Here is a 15,224-nt window from a genome sequence, read left to right on the forward strand (position 1 = left end):
CTAAATTCAGCCTGAAAATCTGGAAGTTCTCGGTTCACGTACTATTGAAGCCTAGCTTGGAGATTTTTGATCATTACTTTGCTAGTGTGTGAGATGAGTACAATTTTGTGGTAGATTGAACATTCTGTGGCACTGCCTTTCTTTGGGGTTGGAATGAAAACTGTCCTTTTCCAGTCCTGTGACCACTGCAGAGTTTCCCAGATTTGCTGACATATTGAGTGCAGCACTTTAACACCATCATCTTTCAGGATTTGAAATAGCTCCAGAAAAATTTGAGAATAACTAAAATCAATATAAAGGGATGGAATCATTCAAATAAGCTAACCTATAACTTGAAAGGATGATTCCATCCTTCGTAGTTATTACAATTGCCTCTATATAAATGATTTTCTTTATACTGTGCAATAAATTCTGTGTCCACATCCTAATTTCCACTTCCTACTTTCCTAGTTAATCTTTTCTAGCTTTCCATTTACTTGTTCTAACCTAATACAGTGGACAGAAAGAGAGTAACTAAAAAGGATTTCATGTAAGGCTATGGCAAAAAGGGTATGATCCTTTTAAGAAACCCTTGATTAGTATGGCTTTTTATTATACTAATTAATTTTATTTATTCATTAGAAGATTAAAACCAGAAGTGCAGTAGTAAAGTCTCTTCTTTAAAAATAAAATTTCTACTATTAAAACATTTAAAAGACAAAGTAAGAAAAAATTTTTCACTACTGTTAAAACAGATTAGAGATTCACTATCCTAATATATACAGAGCTCTTTCAAATCACTGAGGGGTAAATAAAAGAATATGATAGATAATGGGCAAAGAATATAGCATGAGTGGGCTTGTGAAGCATTGTGTAAGACTTCTTTTCTTTTTAGACTTTCAAAGAGGAAGGGAAAATATAATTGATTGACCTTTAATGTGACCATCTACTGAAAATGTTCATAAATACTCATAGTTAGCATTTGAATTTTCCCAGCAATAAAAGTTAATACAGAGTTTCCCTATTCTAGTTTCAGAATTGTTCATAGAGACAACAAAAAGGCTTCAGCAAAGAAAAAGGCATTATTATCTAAAGGGTATTAAGACTCTCTACTCTTACATGGGAATTTTACTGTTATTTAGGAGAACTCTGGAAAATGAATAAGTTATGATAAATTTAGGCTACATAATCAATAAAGATAAAAAAATTTCTTTCTTCACTACTGATATACCCTCCATTAAATCCTTATGACTAAACCAACTTACAGATACTATAATGCTTCAAAATAAAGTAGTCTTTCAGGAGGCCAGTATAAAATCTCTTTGAGAATGTAGTATGAACTATTCTTAAGATTTGCTTCAGATTACATTCACAGTACAGTGAAGAGGGTGCTTGTCTGGAGGTGTACAGATGGTCAGGATTACTGCTGCACCATACACCTTGGTTTGGATGTCTGTCTGAGGATCTTCAGTATATTCTTTTAATATCTTAACAATTCACCCAATTCAAATCAAGTGCATCCCATTACTTAAAAATACTAGGAATTTCAGTTCAGTTCAGTTGCACAGTTGTGTCCGACTCTGTGCAACCCCATGAGCCGCAGCACGCCAGGCCTCCCTGTCCATCGCCAACTCCCGGAGTCCACCCAGACCCTTGTTCAGTGAGTCAGTGATGCCATCCAACCATTTGATGCCATCCAACCATTTCATCCTCTGTCGTCCCCTTCTCCTCTTGCCCTCAATCTTTCCCAGCATCAGGGTCTTTTCAAATGAATCAGCTCTTTGCATCAGGTGGCCAAAGTACTGGAGTTTCAGCTTCAACATCAGTCCTTCCAGTGAACACCCAGGACTGATCTCCTTTAGGATGGACTGGTTGGATCTCCTTGCTGTCCAAGGGACTCTCAAGAGTCTTCTCCAACACCACAGTTCAAAAGCATCAATACTTCAGTGCTCAGCTTTCTTTATAGTCCAACTCTCACATCCATACATGACCCCTGGAAAAACCATAGCCTTGACTAGATGGACCTTTGTTGACAAAGTAATGTCTCTGCTTTTTAATATGCTGTCTATGTTGGTCATAACTTTCCTTCCAAGGAGTAAGTGTCTTTTAATTTCATGGCTGCTATCACTATATGCAGTGATTTTGGAGCCCAGGAAAATAAAATCAGCCAATGTTTCCATTGTTTCCCCATCTATTTGCCATGAAGTGATGGGACCAGATGCCATGATCTTCATTTTCTGAATGTTGAGCTTTAAGCCAACTTTTTCACTCTCATCTTTCACTTTCATCAAGAGGCTCTTTAGTTCTTCTTCACTTTCTGCCATAAGGGTGGTGTCATCTGCATATCTAAGGTTATTGATATTTCTCCCAGCAATCTTGATTCCAGCTTGTGCTTCTTCCAGCCCAGCATTTCTCGTGATGTACTCTGCATAGAAGTTAAATAAGCAGAGTGCCAATATGCAGGCTTGACGTACTCCTTTTCCTATTTGGAACCAGTCTGTTGTTCCATGTCCAGTTCTAACTGTTGCTTCCTGACCTGCATCCAGATTTCTCAAGAGGCATGTCAGGTGGTCTGGTATTCCCATCTCTTGAAGAATTTTCCACAGGTTATTGTGATCCACACAGTCAAAGGCTTTACCATAGTCAGTGAAGCAGAAATAGATGTTTTTCTGGAACTCTCTTGCTTTTTCGGTGATCCAGCAGATGTTGGCAATTTGATCTCTGGTTCCTCTGCCTTTTCTAAAACCAGCTTGAACATCTGGAAGTTCACAGTTCACTTATTGCTGAAGCCTGGCTTGGAGAATTTTAAGCATTACTTTACTAGTATTTGAGATGAGTGTAACTGTGTGGTAGTTTGAGCATTCTTTGGCATTGCCTGTCTTTGGGATTGGAATGAAAACTGACATTTTTCCGTCCTGTGGCCACTGCTGAGTTTTCAAATTTGCTGGCATATTGAGTGCAGTGCTTTCACAGCATCATCTTTCAGGATTTGAAATAGCTCAACTGGAATTCCATCACTTCCACTAGCTTTGTTCATAGTGATGATTTCTAAGGCCCACTTGACTTCACATTCCAGGATGTCTGGCTCTAGGTGAGTGTGAGTGACCACACCATCGTGATTATCTGGGTCGTGAAGATCTTTTTTGTACAGTTCTTCTGTGTATTCTTGCCACCTCTTCTTAATATCTTCCGCTTCTGTTAGGGCCATACTATTTCTGTCCTTTATTGAGCCCATCTTTGCATGAAATGTTCCCTTGGTATCTCTGATTTTCTTGAAGAGATGTCTAGTCTTTCCCATTCTATTGTTTTCCTCTATTTCTTTGCATTGATCACTGAGCAATGCTTTCTTATCTCTCCTTGCTGTTCTTTGGAACTCTGCATTGAATGGGTATATCTTTCCTTTTCTCCTTTGCTTTTCGCTTCTCTTCTTTTCACAGCTATTTGTAAGGCCTCTCAGACAGCCGTTTTGCTTTTTTGAATTTCTGTTTCTTGGGTATTTGGTATTGCTTAAATGTTAAATTAGTAATTAAAGCAGAAGTCAAGTTCTGATGGTGACAGTGGGCCGCTGACTCTGTCAGAATTCTCCTTCCTTTTCCAGGTAATTACGGAAGCACGCAGATAGTTGTGGAAGAAAAATGCATGGTGGAACAGAGATAGTCTTTGCAGTGAATGCAACTTGTTGTCACTTGCTAAGTCATGTCCGACTCTTTGTGACCCCGTGGACTGCAGCATCCCAGGCTTCCCAGTCCTTCACTATCTCCTGGAGTTTGCTCAGACTCCATTGATGAATTGATGATGCCATTCAACCATCTCATATTCTGTCAGCCCCTTCTCCTGTGAATGGATCTAGCACTGAAAAATTTCTCTAAGTAACCGAAACAATGACATGCTCTGTATTCTGTGTGTGTGTCTGTGTATATGTAAAACTTACATAAGATAGCTTTGTTTCTTGAATCTTTTTTTGTAAAGAATAATAACCAGATCAGTTTTGCTAGTTCTCAAATAATGTAATTTATCCTTAATGGGAATTGGGTAGAATTAGTTATCTGGTGACCTCTCCTGATCTGAGTTGCTACGTACTGTGATGCTGGTAGTTTGACATCAGGATTTTTTTCTGTTGTGTGATCATTTTTGTTGGTTTTACTCCGTCAGGTTCAAATTCATGACCATCTGAGTCCCCATGGCTTTTGGGGTAAAACTGTTGTTTTACTAATAAGAGTGACTAGCTGCATTAAAATCAGGTTATGACTATTTTTTCTCCTTCAATTAAGTAACAGTTGAATGTTTTGCCTTATCACAAGGTAAGAGATATAAAAAAAGAACCATGAAATGAATAAAAAGAAAATGTTCTTAAAATTTACATGTGAAAGTACATCAACATTTATTGACCTATTTTTCAGTTATTTGGCAGAGAGTAGAGAGGCAGAGAATTGATAGTTTAGTGATGTCATGCCGATATTCAGGTATACCTGAAGTATGGCCTGGAAGCTTCTGCTTAGACATGCTTTTTTTAAAAAGCAAGTCTCAACTCCTTTGATGTGGGCTTCACATAGTAACTTTGTTGCAAAGAGTAGAGTAAAGGAAAGGGTAGAAAAAGTAATTTTATAGTGTAGAAACCCTGACAGTCAATGCCTTAACCAGGTAGTCAAGGTCAACCTTGATGTGATGTGATTAAAGTGTTAGTTGATCAACATGGCCTTCCTCCCAGAAACCCATAAGGCTAGTCTAGTCATGAGAAAAAAAAATCAGACAAACCTCAATTTTAGTAAATTAAAAAAGAAAACCTTCCATGATGTAACTTAGTGTGGATGTGAACACAAATTTATTATCTCATCTCAGTTAAGGAAATTTCTCGCTGTTGCTAGAGTTGAAATTAAATTGACAGTTGACATTGACTACTCTTGTAAAGGTGAGTAATGTTAGGAGGGAAATGGCTTAAACACAAGCTTCAAATTCTTCATAAATACTCACACTAGGAAACAGATGAATATCAAATCATATTAGATTAATGTTAAGTATCAAGCGTAAGCTAGATCTCCAAATAAATAGGTAGCAACTTAGCCTTGAAAAGAAAACTGCTTGGTATTTCAGAATAGAATATTGTTTAATTAATTAGGATAACTTTTATATCAAATATGGAAATCAGGGTATGTCTGACGCACACATGTACACACACTGTTTTGAAATAGAAAGGGTTACATGAAAGTGAAGTCGCTCAGTCGTATCCAACTCTTTGTGACCCCATGGACTGTAGCCTACCAGGCTCCTCCGTCCATGGAATTTTCCAGGCAAGAATACTGGAGTGGGTTGCCATTTACTTCTCCAGGAGATCTTCCCAACCCAGGGATTGAACCAGGTCTCCTGCATTGTAGGCAGACGCTTTACTGTCTGAGCCACCAGAAAAGTATACGTACATACATAACATACAAATCAGAAGGATTACATACATACATACAAATCAGAGTACTTATTGATGGCTTTTTGCTGCTCTTTTATCTACCAAATAACATGGAAGCCCTGTAATAGTATAGAAATCTATCAGTGTTTTAGAAGTACAGAGTTTCCTAGGTTTAATTGTTTTTCAAGAAGAACATTTAACTTGAGGATTTAATTTCCATGTGAAGACTTAGGGGGAAATATTTGGTCTTAAAGCTGTTTATTTTAAATATACAACTTAAAACTGATTTTATTCATTAAAGTAGATTATACGTTAGATAGTATACATGTTTTATATGGAACAGAAAGATTTGTACTCTAAACCAAACACCTAAGAAAATTCTATAACATAGATAACCAAGAGCAATGTGCATCACTGCATTGTGTGTTTCTGGAGACAGGTTTCTAGAAGGCCTGCTGCATTTGATTGTCTTTAAACTGCACTTCTGCTGCTTTTTTCCTAGGCCCTTTGTGCAATATGTAGGAGAAACTAATCTGTTTATTCTTTACATAATACTGCCCTTGAGGGAACAGTGTATGCTCTTTCCATCTATTAATCAGAGTAAACTAAGTGAGTTTATTTTAACAGATGTTCAATGGCAGATACATTCTCAAAACCAAGTGTGTTAAGAGCTGAAGGGTACACACTTCACCCATCACATAAGCAGCATCGTTCTCTTTTTATATTCTAGTGCACTGACAGGCAGAATTCCCCAGTCACGTCACCTGGATCCTCTCCCCTGGCACAGAGAAGAAAGCCACACCCAGACCCGCTCCAGATCCCACATCTAAGCCTCCCACCAGTGCCTCCCCGCCTGGACCTAATTCAGAAAGGCATAGTTCGGTCTCCCTGTGGCAGCCCAACTGGTTCACCAAAGGTAAATCAATATTACTAGAAACACAGATAATAGTTTTATGTGATGATTATTGATTGCTCAGGTTTTTAAATCTCCATTAATCATATTTCTTATGCTCTCGTTTATGAGCTACTTTGATGGGTCTCTCATTTTGTGTGTAGCAAATCCACTGTCATATTCCTTGTCTTTATTACTGTAAGAGTTGCATAATTATTCAGAGAAAGCACATGTCTGTAACAGCCCTCTGATTTGCTAAAATAAACAGTAGAGTAAGTATAGTTATTCTGTAAAATGGATTTAAAAGGTCATTATAGGTATTAAAATAAATTGCATGTTCTTATTAAATGATATTTTGTATTCATTTTCATAGTGTCTTGACAAGAAAAATGTTACGGAAGTGTATTTGCATAAAGGCTTAAGATGTGATAAATTATCACCCATGTTTCAGGGTGACTCAGAAGAGGGAATTGTATGTACCTTTTCTATATGAAGGGATTAATTACAAAGAATTACAGTATTTGCAAAGTAATTATATTACTCTTTAATATTAAAGACATAATTCTATCTGTACATTTAAGCCCACAGTTTATTTTAGTTCTGTGCAGATTTTTTTTTTCCAAATTTGATAAGGGAATATTTTGCTTTATTAAATATAAGATTTTAAACATTAATCCCATTTGGTGATATGCTCTACAGTGTAAAACTAGTTGGAAACACAGTGTTTTAGTAGTACTGGATTTTTCTACATTACAATTAACATGGTTTTAAGATCATATTAAGACTTTTTAGGATGTTTCTTAGTCGGAATTATGTAAACACAACACATTCCTTTTTTCTGCAATATTTTCTAACAATGAAAGCACAAATCATTTGTCAGATGAACTGTGTAAATGAAAATAAAGCCTGTGAAAGTCACATAGATCAGTTTAGCAGCTTATACCTTTATATTTCCATATAAGAATCAAACTGATTTTTTTCCCAAGGATCAATACAATTCAAATAAGGTCTATAAGTAATGCTGCTCTATTATTTGTGATTTTTCATTTTTCTGGGGTGTGTATGTATGCTCAGTCACGTCCGACTCTTTGCAGCCTCACGAACTATAGCCTACCCAGGATCCTCTGTCTGTGGAAGTTTCCAGGCAGGAATACTGGAGTAGGTTACCATTTCCTTCTCCAGGAGATCTTTCCCAGCCAGGGATCGAACCCGCGTGTCCTGTGTCGGCAGGTGGATTCTTTACCACTAGCGCCACCTAATGACTGATAAAGAACCAGAGCACATCTTGCCCTTGTCAGTTGCTTTGTAATACAGAGGTGAAAACAAAAATAACAAAACCAGCATTTTCTGCCTTTCAGAGATGTTGCAAATCAAGGTGCTCTTGTAAAAAGTAGAACAACAACTTCTTGATGGTTTCTGCTGTCTCTCTTAAATCATAGAAACGTGAAAATAAAATACTTAATGACATTATTTTAATGTCAACTGGTCAGAATCATCATATAATTTTGATATTCTGCTTTTTTCCCTGTAGTCCTTATTATCCTAAATTTTGAGTTTACATATTCATTTTTTACAAAGAAATCTTAATGAGATATATTTGAGTTTTTCATAATTTTTTAAACTTTCATTAATTGGTGATAAAAGAAACTCATTAAAAGAAGGCACAGGAATCTAATAAAGCTCTATTGTGGCTTAGAAAACAAAAGCAATAATATATTAGTCTGGAAGATATTTCAGTGCATGGAACATCTTTTCTTTTTTCCTCTTGTGTTTCTTCAGTCTTCTCCTTGCATGGTGAGAAAACAAGATAAACCACTCCCAGCCCCACCACCGCCCTTAAGAGACCCTCCTCCCCCTCCACCCGAGAGACCTCCCCCAGTCCCCCCTGACAACAGACTGAGTCGTCACTTCCATCACGTGGAAAGTGTGCCTTCCAGAGATCAGCCCATGCCTCTTGAAGCCTGGTGCCCGCGGGATGTGCTGGGGACTAATCAGTCAGTGGGATGTCGTCTCCTTGGGGATGGCTCTCCGAAGCCTGGAATCACGGCAAGTTCCAATGCAAATGGAAGGCATAGTCGGATGGGCTCTGACCCAGTGCTTCTCCGGAAACACAGACGCAATGACTTGCCCTTAGAAGGAGCCAAGGTAAGAAATACATAAAGCAGAAGCTAAACAACCTACTTATAATCTTCTGATAGGAGGTAGTATAAAAGGTTGGACGGTGTTTTTTTGTGTCTAGTGTGACATTTCCATGCAAGTCTTTATTTATCTGCAAGTTATAAGTAATAAGTAGCTTATTAAAACTTGAACCTAAAAGAAGTCAGGAAGAAGTGTCTAAGTAATGATTTAAGTTTCATAGGAAGATACTAGACAATTTGCCAGAGGTTTAGTATACCTTCTCTTATTTCATCTGCAGAATATTTTCCCATTAATAAATTATCATGGGAGAATCAGCACTTTTTTTTTTTAACTTGTCTGAAAAAAAGGGAAAAGTGTGGGAAAGTGTGCTAGTCACTCAGTTGTGTCCAACTCTGCGACACCATAGACTGCAGCCTACCGGGTTTCTCTGTCCATGGAATTCTCCAGGCAAGGGTACTGATGTGGGTTGCCATCCCCTTCTCTAAGGAATCTTCCCAACCTAGGGATTGAACCCAGGTCTTCTGCATTGCAGGCAGACTCTTTACTGTCTGAGCCACCAGGAAATCTCAACTCTTCTAGTTCTATCTAATTTGAGAAAAAGTTGTATTATAGCATATCATCAGTCAGTCATTGGAATTATTGTTGCCTGGGAGAGTATGTATACCTTAGACAGGTAAATTAAACTTCTCACATACATCAAAACACCAAGTTTTTTAGTTCATTGTTACAGAGCAAGCTCTTTCTCTGTAATACTGAAGAGACCTTAAACATATAATGAGTTTTAACATGCTATATATTACCACCGTCAGTTACATGTACAGGAAAGAATTTAAGCACACAGGAAACCAAGAGGCAACAGCAGAAATCATTGAGTTTAGACCCCTCAGTGGGCCCTTGACAGAGCTGTCCTGTCATGTTTCCTGGTATTTGCTTCCATGATATTTTTGACTCTGGGATTAGATTGTCACCATCTTCCTGCAGCTGCAGAAGGCTTTGCCTCTTTTGAAGACTGTAATGTTAAAGTGTTCCTATCTCTTTTGATCTTACATTGTTATTTTAGGGGAGTAGACTGTTCCTTCCAGATAATAGTTTGTAGTGGGTGAGTTAATCAAGAAACAAGTGTGAAAAATGGCTTGTACTAAATTCTTCTGTGTATGTGCACATATGTGTGTGCATGCACATGTGTGAAGGAATACTTTGTATAATATTATTAGTTTCCTAATAATTAAATATTATTACAGTGGCCAGGATAGCAGGAGTCAAACTATCTACTCTGGCACTCAAAACAAAGGGGAAGAGTGGTGGCAGTTTGCAGAAAGTTTTTGTTCGTGCCTCCTGTGGGTACCTTCAGTCTTTCATCTATTATAAATATGAAGATCTTTAAATGTTTTCTCCAAGGTCATGTAAAGGTGATGTAAATGGAAGAGATAGTACTTGTAAAAGCATTTTTATAGTATTCTCTAAAAATGGAGACTTTATCCTCAAAAGTATGTTTCTACAACCTAGAATCTTGGTAAGAATGACTTGTCTTTTTTTCCAGTGATTTTTTTTTTTTTCCTCCTTTAGTGTCTATTACTTTTCATTCATACATGGTCACACTTGACTTCAGGAGAATGTTCAGACAAGCTCTGACATGAATAGTTATATCTTAGCAACATATTACAACTTATTTCCTGAATGAACTTGAGAAATACTTAAAATATAATAATTATACTATCCAGTTCATTGAAGACCTCTTGTTTCAGGGTTTTTCTTAGATAATATGTTATATAATCTTAACACTAATATAATCTTGCCCTTCTAAGCCCTAGAACATAGGCTATTAATTTCTCTATGAATAGTGGTGGTTTTTTAAATTAGAGTTATAATTGCTTAGGTTATAGGTAGGGAATTTTATTTTATTATATTAACTATAGGTGTAATGAACTATAGGTATAATAACTTTAGGTATAATAGTGATTTCAGCTATAAAGATTCCTTCGCATGTTTTTTCTGTGAACTTTCATGTCCTGGTCTTTGATACATGTTAATATCCCAGAGGACATTGATTAAATTGCAAACTTTCCCTCTTATTGAAAGCTGGATCTATTTAGTTCTATCTAAATAATCCTAATTAAAATTCTTTAGGGTCTAATCTCATATGCTGTGTGTATTAGCATTGCAGTGCTTATAGTCTCAAAGTTAATTACACGTTACAACTAGACTATTGTAACCCAAATTAGACGTCTAAGATTTCTCATTTCAGTCTAGCTGTCTGACTTTTAAGGCAGATTATAAAGAAGGATTTATATATAATGTATTAAATGCCATAAAACAGAGCATGTCTGCCCTTAGTCTCCTTTTTTATTATCTTTTTAAGGAAACATAGTTCCACTTTGGTAGACCACAGAGCATGTAACAACTGACATAAAGTAGAAAAAGCCTAATTCTTCTCATTTCACTGTTGGGAGATGTAACAGTCTGACTTCAGCAGATGGAAGAATGAGTCCATCTAGAATCCTGTAGTTCGTTTCTGCATGACCTTGGATTGGAGTTTGTTTCTCATCTTACGTCTTTGTAGTTCCTCAATCCAGACTGATTTAATTACTTAATATATATTTGTAAATACTTTCTACATGCAAGACTTTCCAAGTGATCAGGATAACCAGTTTCCCAGTGTTCTCTCTCCTTTCAAATTTAACAAAGTGTTTTTGTAGAAGAGTATCCGTCCAACTGCTTTAGGCAGAAGTAAAAATGATAAGGCAAATCTGATAGCTGCATTTTAACAAAAAATCTCATCAACACAGATCAACCATGCTCTGGAATCAGGCCTGAATTTTACTTCCTGCTCTAGAACTTACTGGCTTCATTGTGTACAAGCAACTTACTACATCCTTGCCCCAGATTCCACTTCCCTTACTTTATGAAATGAACCAATAATAGTACCTCATTTCTAGGGGAAGAGTTATCTATTCCCTCCAGATATCTAAATCTCCATATCCCTTGGTTTTGGAATAAAAACAAACTAGGTAGGGAGTTCATTTTCATTTACAATAATTCTCCTTATTTTTGTTTATAATTTAAAACCAAATCATTATCTCTTTCTCCCCTTCCTCTCTCCTTTTATTCAGCATAGTTCCTAATGAATATTCCAAAGGCACTCTATAACTGGTTGCTGAGTTATTACAGTGCTGAAACTGATGATGGAGGTGAAAGAGTCTGCATGCTGGAGTTGGCAGTGGGCACGAGTCAGGCAGGAAAGGGCTTGGAGGATGAGGACGATCATGGTACACTAACAGTATGAGAGGTTTTTTTTTTTTTAATGTATTGTTCCAGCACTGGCTTTCAGCCAAAAGTTGAATGTTAGTTTTTGTGGGTGTGTTTAAAATAGGAATTTTTACTCTTTTAGACAAGCAGTCATTATACATAGGTAGTCACAGTAAGAGGGAGACAAAGGAGAAGGGAAGAAGGACTGGAGAATGATTTTGATTTAAGAAGACAATAGATGGGGAAACAGTGCAAACAGTGTCAGACTTTATTTTTCTGGGCTCCAAAATCACTGCAGATGGTGACTGCAGCCATGAAATTAAAAGACGCTTACTCCTTGGAAGGAAAGTTATGACCAACCTAGACAGCATATTCAAAAGCAGAGACATTACTTTGCCAACAAAGGTTCGTCTAGTCAAGGCTATGGTTTTTCCTGTGGTCATGTATGGATGTGAGAGTTGGATTGTGAAGAAGGCTGAGCGCTGAAGAATTGATGCTTTTGAACTGTGGTGTTGGAGAAGACTCTTGAGAGTCCATTGGACTGCAAGGAGATCCAACTAGTCCATTCTGAAGGAGATCAGCCCTGGGATTTCTTTGGAAGGAATGATGCTAAAGCTGAAACTTCCAATACTTTGGCCACCTGATGTGAAGAGTTGACTCATTGGAAAAGACTCTGATGCTGGAGGGATTGGGGGCAAGAGGAGAAGGGGACGACAGAGGATGAGATGGCTGAATGGCATCACTGACTCAATGGACGTTGAGTCTCAGTGAACTCCAGGAGTTGGTGATGGACAGGGAGGCCTGGTGTGCTGCGATTCATGGGGTCGCAAAGAGTCGGACACGACTGAGCAACTGATCTGATCTGATATATTTATGAAATGCTAAGTTTTACAATGTATCCTCACCCTGCAAAAATTGTAAGCAGTTTTTAAAAACTTTTTAAAAACATATTATCCTGGGAATAAAGGGTATAGGGACTTAGATACTTGGAGGCTGATGTATTATCTTCAAATAACCCATCAGTGTCTCCAAACGTAAGAAAATAATGTTTTTGTGTCAAATAGTAACAACTATCATTTAGACTTGTTTTATTAAAGGAAATGTCTCAAATATCATCCTACCTTTTTAAAGGTAAGAAAACTTAGATGCGTACTAAAAATTTAAAGTTAAGTGTACATACGGAACACCATAAAGGGAATTCATAAAACGGAATATTCTGTAAATGCAGTGAGGACTCGCTCCCCTTTGCCGTGTGTCCTCTGTCGGTGTGCCAGCCCCTGTCATCCATTAGAACTATTTGCACTTTTTATTTGCATCTTCACTAGATAAATGGTGACGGCAGCAAGAATAAATTAAATGCTAATTGCTCTTTTTGCTAACTGTAGAGAGCTCTAAGGGAAAAAAAGCCCTCTAATTCATAGTTAAAATGGAGTGTAAGAATTTTCTGTGACTTTCATTTACTCCCCATTCCCTTCCCCCATCCCACCTAGCATAATCAAGTTAGCAAAGGTACTACTTTCCTTTTAACATGAGACTTGCAAGCTAAGAGTTATCAGGTTGCTTTATTTTATTGGTATGAGATTTCTTTCCTATAGGACTGTTTCTATTCCCTCAAATTCCAGCCCCATTATAAACCTGTTCCTTAATTCATATTATGTTGGCTAGATATTTGTTTATTATTGCTGGTTTGTTTGTTTTAATTATCTGAGGTAAAAATATTTTGCACTAAATGTTTTAAGATATTGGGAACTTGAAATTTATCTGCTTATGTATAGATACTGACACCGTGTCCAACTGTCTTTATTTGTTCCTCTTAAAAGATTAAGAATGCTACTGTTTCTTATGTGATTAAACACTATCTCTGACTTGTCATGTTACTTCAAGTGACATCATTCTAAAATGACCCTGTGCACAAGAATCTGTTGAAGATACTGCTAGATAAATACATGGAATGATTCCTCTTTTTGATATTGTGGCTTTTGCTATTTTGGTAGAGAGGCACATGTTTATAAGAATGACCTTAAACTTATCTGTGAATCTCAAGTGTCATCTTTCAGAAAATATGTCCTCTGTGTACAGTGTTGTAGTTTTAATCTAATGTTGGTGGAGGATAAATTATAGCATGTTTTCCGTTTTGTGCAGGTGTGGGTTTACATGTGTGGGATGGGGAAAAGGAGGTTGTGTTTCAGATTTTGTATGTTAAAAAGGCTTTTTCTTAATTGTGCTAGCAGTGTCAAATAGTGTTTTCCCTACATCTCGACGGCCCCAAATGCTTTCATGTTAATTTTAGGCGATATCTGAGCCATAAGAAAACATTTCGAACTTCAAAGTTATGATGAAAGGCATGTAGGAAAATATTAATTTTAATATTTATTAAAATATTAATAAAATATTAATTTTGCGGCATGTAGAAAAATATTAATCTAGGGTAACCTAGTTCAGTTCAGTTCAGTCGCTCAGTCATGTCCAACTCTTTGCAACCCCATGAATCACAGCACGCCAGGCCTCCCTGTCCATCACCAACTCCCGGAGTTCACTCAGACTCATGTCCATCAAGTCAGTGATGCCATCCAGCCATCTTATCTTCTGTCATCCCCTTCTCCTGCCCACAGTCCCTCCCAGCATCAGAGTCTTTTCCAATGAGTCAACTCTTCGCATGACGTGGCCAAAGTACTGGAGTTTTAGCTTTAGCAGCATTCCTTCCAAAGAAATCCCAGGGCTGATCTCCTTCAGAATGTACTGGTTGGATCTCCTTGCAGTCCAAGGGACTCTCAAGAGTCTTCTCCAACACCAAAGTTCAAAAGCATCAATTCTTCGGTGCTCAGCTTTCTTCACAGTCCAGCTCTCACATCTGATAATAAATTTTGTGATAACTCAGGTTATACTTCTTCCACAAGTATAAATTCCCCTTAATAAGTATTCTTATTCCTTCAACCTCTTTGAGTTAAATGAGTAGGATATTCAAGACACGGAGGAGAATACAAAACAAATCAAGCAGAGTCTAGTGAGGATGAGACAGATATACAGTTACCTAACAGATGAGGCATAGCAGAAGCATCTAGAAAATACAATGTGGGATCTCCAAGGAGGGAAAACATTCTAATTGAGATGCAGAGTAGAAGAAGGACTAAAGAAAGCTTCATGAAAGACAGTCACTGGTTACTGGCATTAAAGATCAGTAGGTAATGTTTGTGTAGACAGGACAGGAAGGAGTAGCATGTGAGTGGGAATATAAGCACAGTGCAGGAAGTGAATGTTGGACAGACTGTAGTGCATACAGAGAGAGAGTACAGGAGGTCAAACTATGGCAGTAAAAAATGAAAGCAATTATGAAGTATCTTATATTCTATACTATGTTATTTTTAATTTGGTAGACAAAACAGTGCTTTTAAAGCTTTTTTGGCACAGGAATGATAGGATCAGAATATTTTTGTTGTTATTCAGTTCCTCAGTTGTGTCCGACTCTGCAACTCCATGGACTGCAATATACCAGGCTTCCCTCTCCTTCATTATCTCTCAGAGTTTGTTCAAATTCATTTCCATTGAGTCAACGATGTTATCTAACCATCT

At 37.3% G+C, this 15,224-nt stretch overlaps 1 protein-coding gene across 12 annotated transcripts in view; it reads left to right on the forward strand.

Annotated features, from left to right (window-relative positions):
- The window catches only part of CBLB (Cbl proto-oncogene B), a 229,570-nt gene that overhangs the window by 164,128 nt on the left and 50,218 nt on the right, over nt 1-15,224 (forward strand). For all 12 annotated transcript variants that reach the window (XM_086320905.1, XM_086320913.1, XM_086320864.1 and 9 more), the window contains 2 exons: nt 6,108-6,293; nt 8,049-8,414. In XM_086320905.1, the coding sequence (XP_086177031.1) occupies nt 6,108-6,293; nt 8,049-8,414 (552 nt within the window). The remainder of the gene's footprint in view (nt 1-6,107; nt 6,294-8,048; nt 8,415-15,224) is intronic.

The sequence above is a fragment of the Bos grunniens genome, chromosome 1, assembly GCF_055505025.1.
Source record: "Bos grunniens cultivar Pamir isolate PY7600 chromosome 1, Bosgru_T2T1.0, whole genome shotgun sequence".
NCBI classification, from domain to species: Eukaryota; Metazoa; Chordata; class Mammalia; order Artiodactyla; family Bovidae; genus Bos; species Bos grunniens.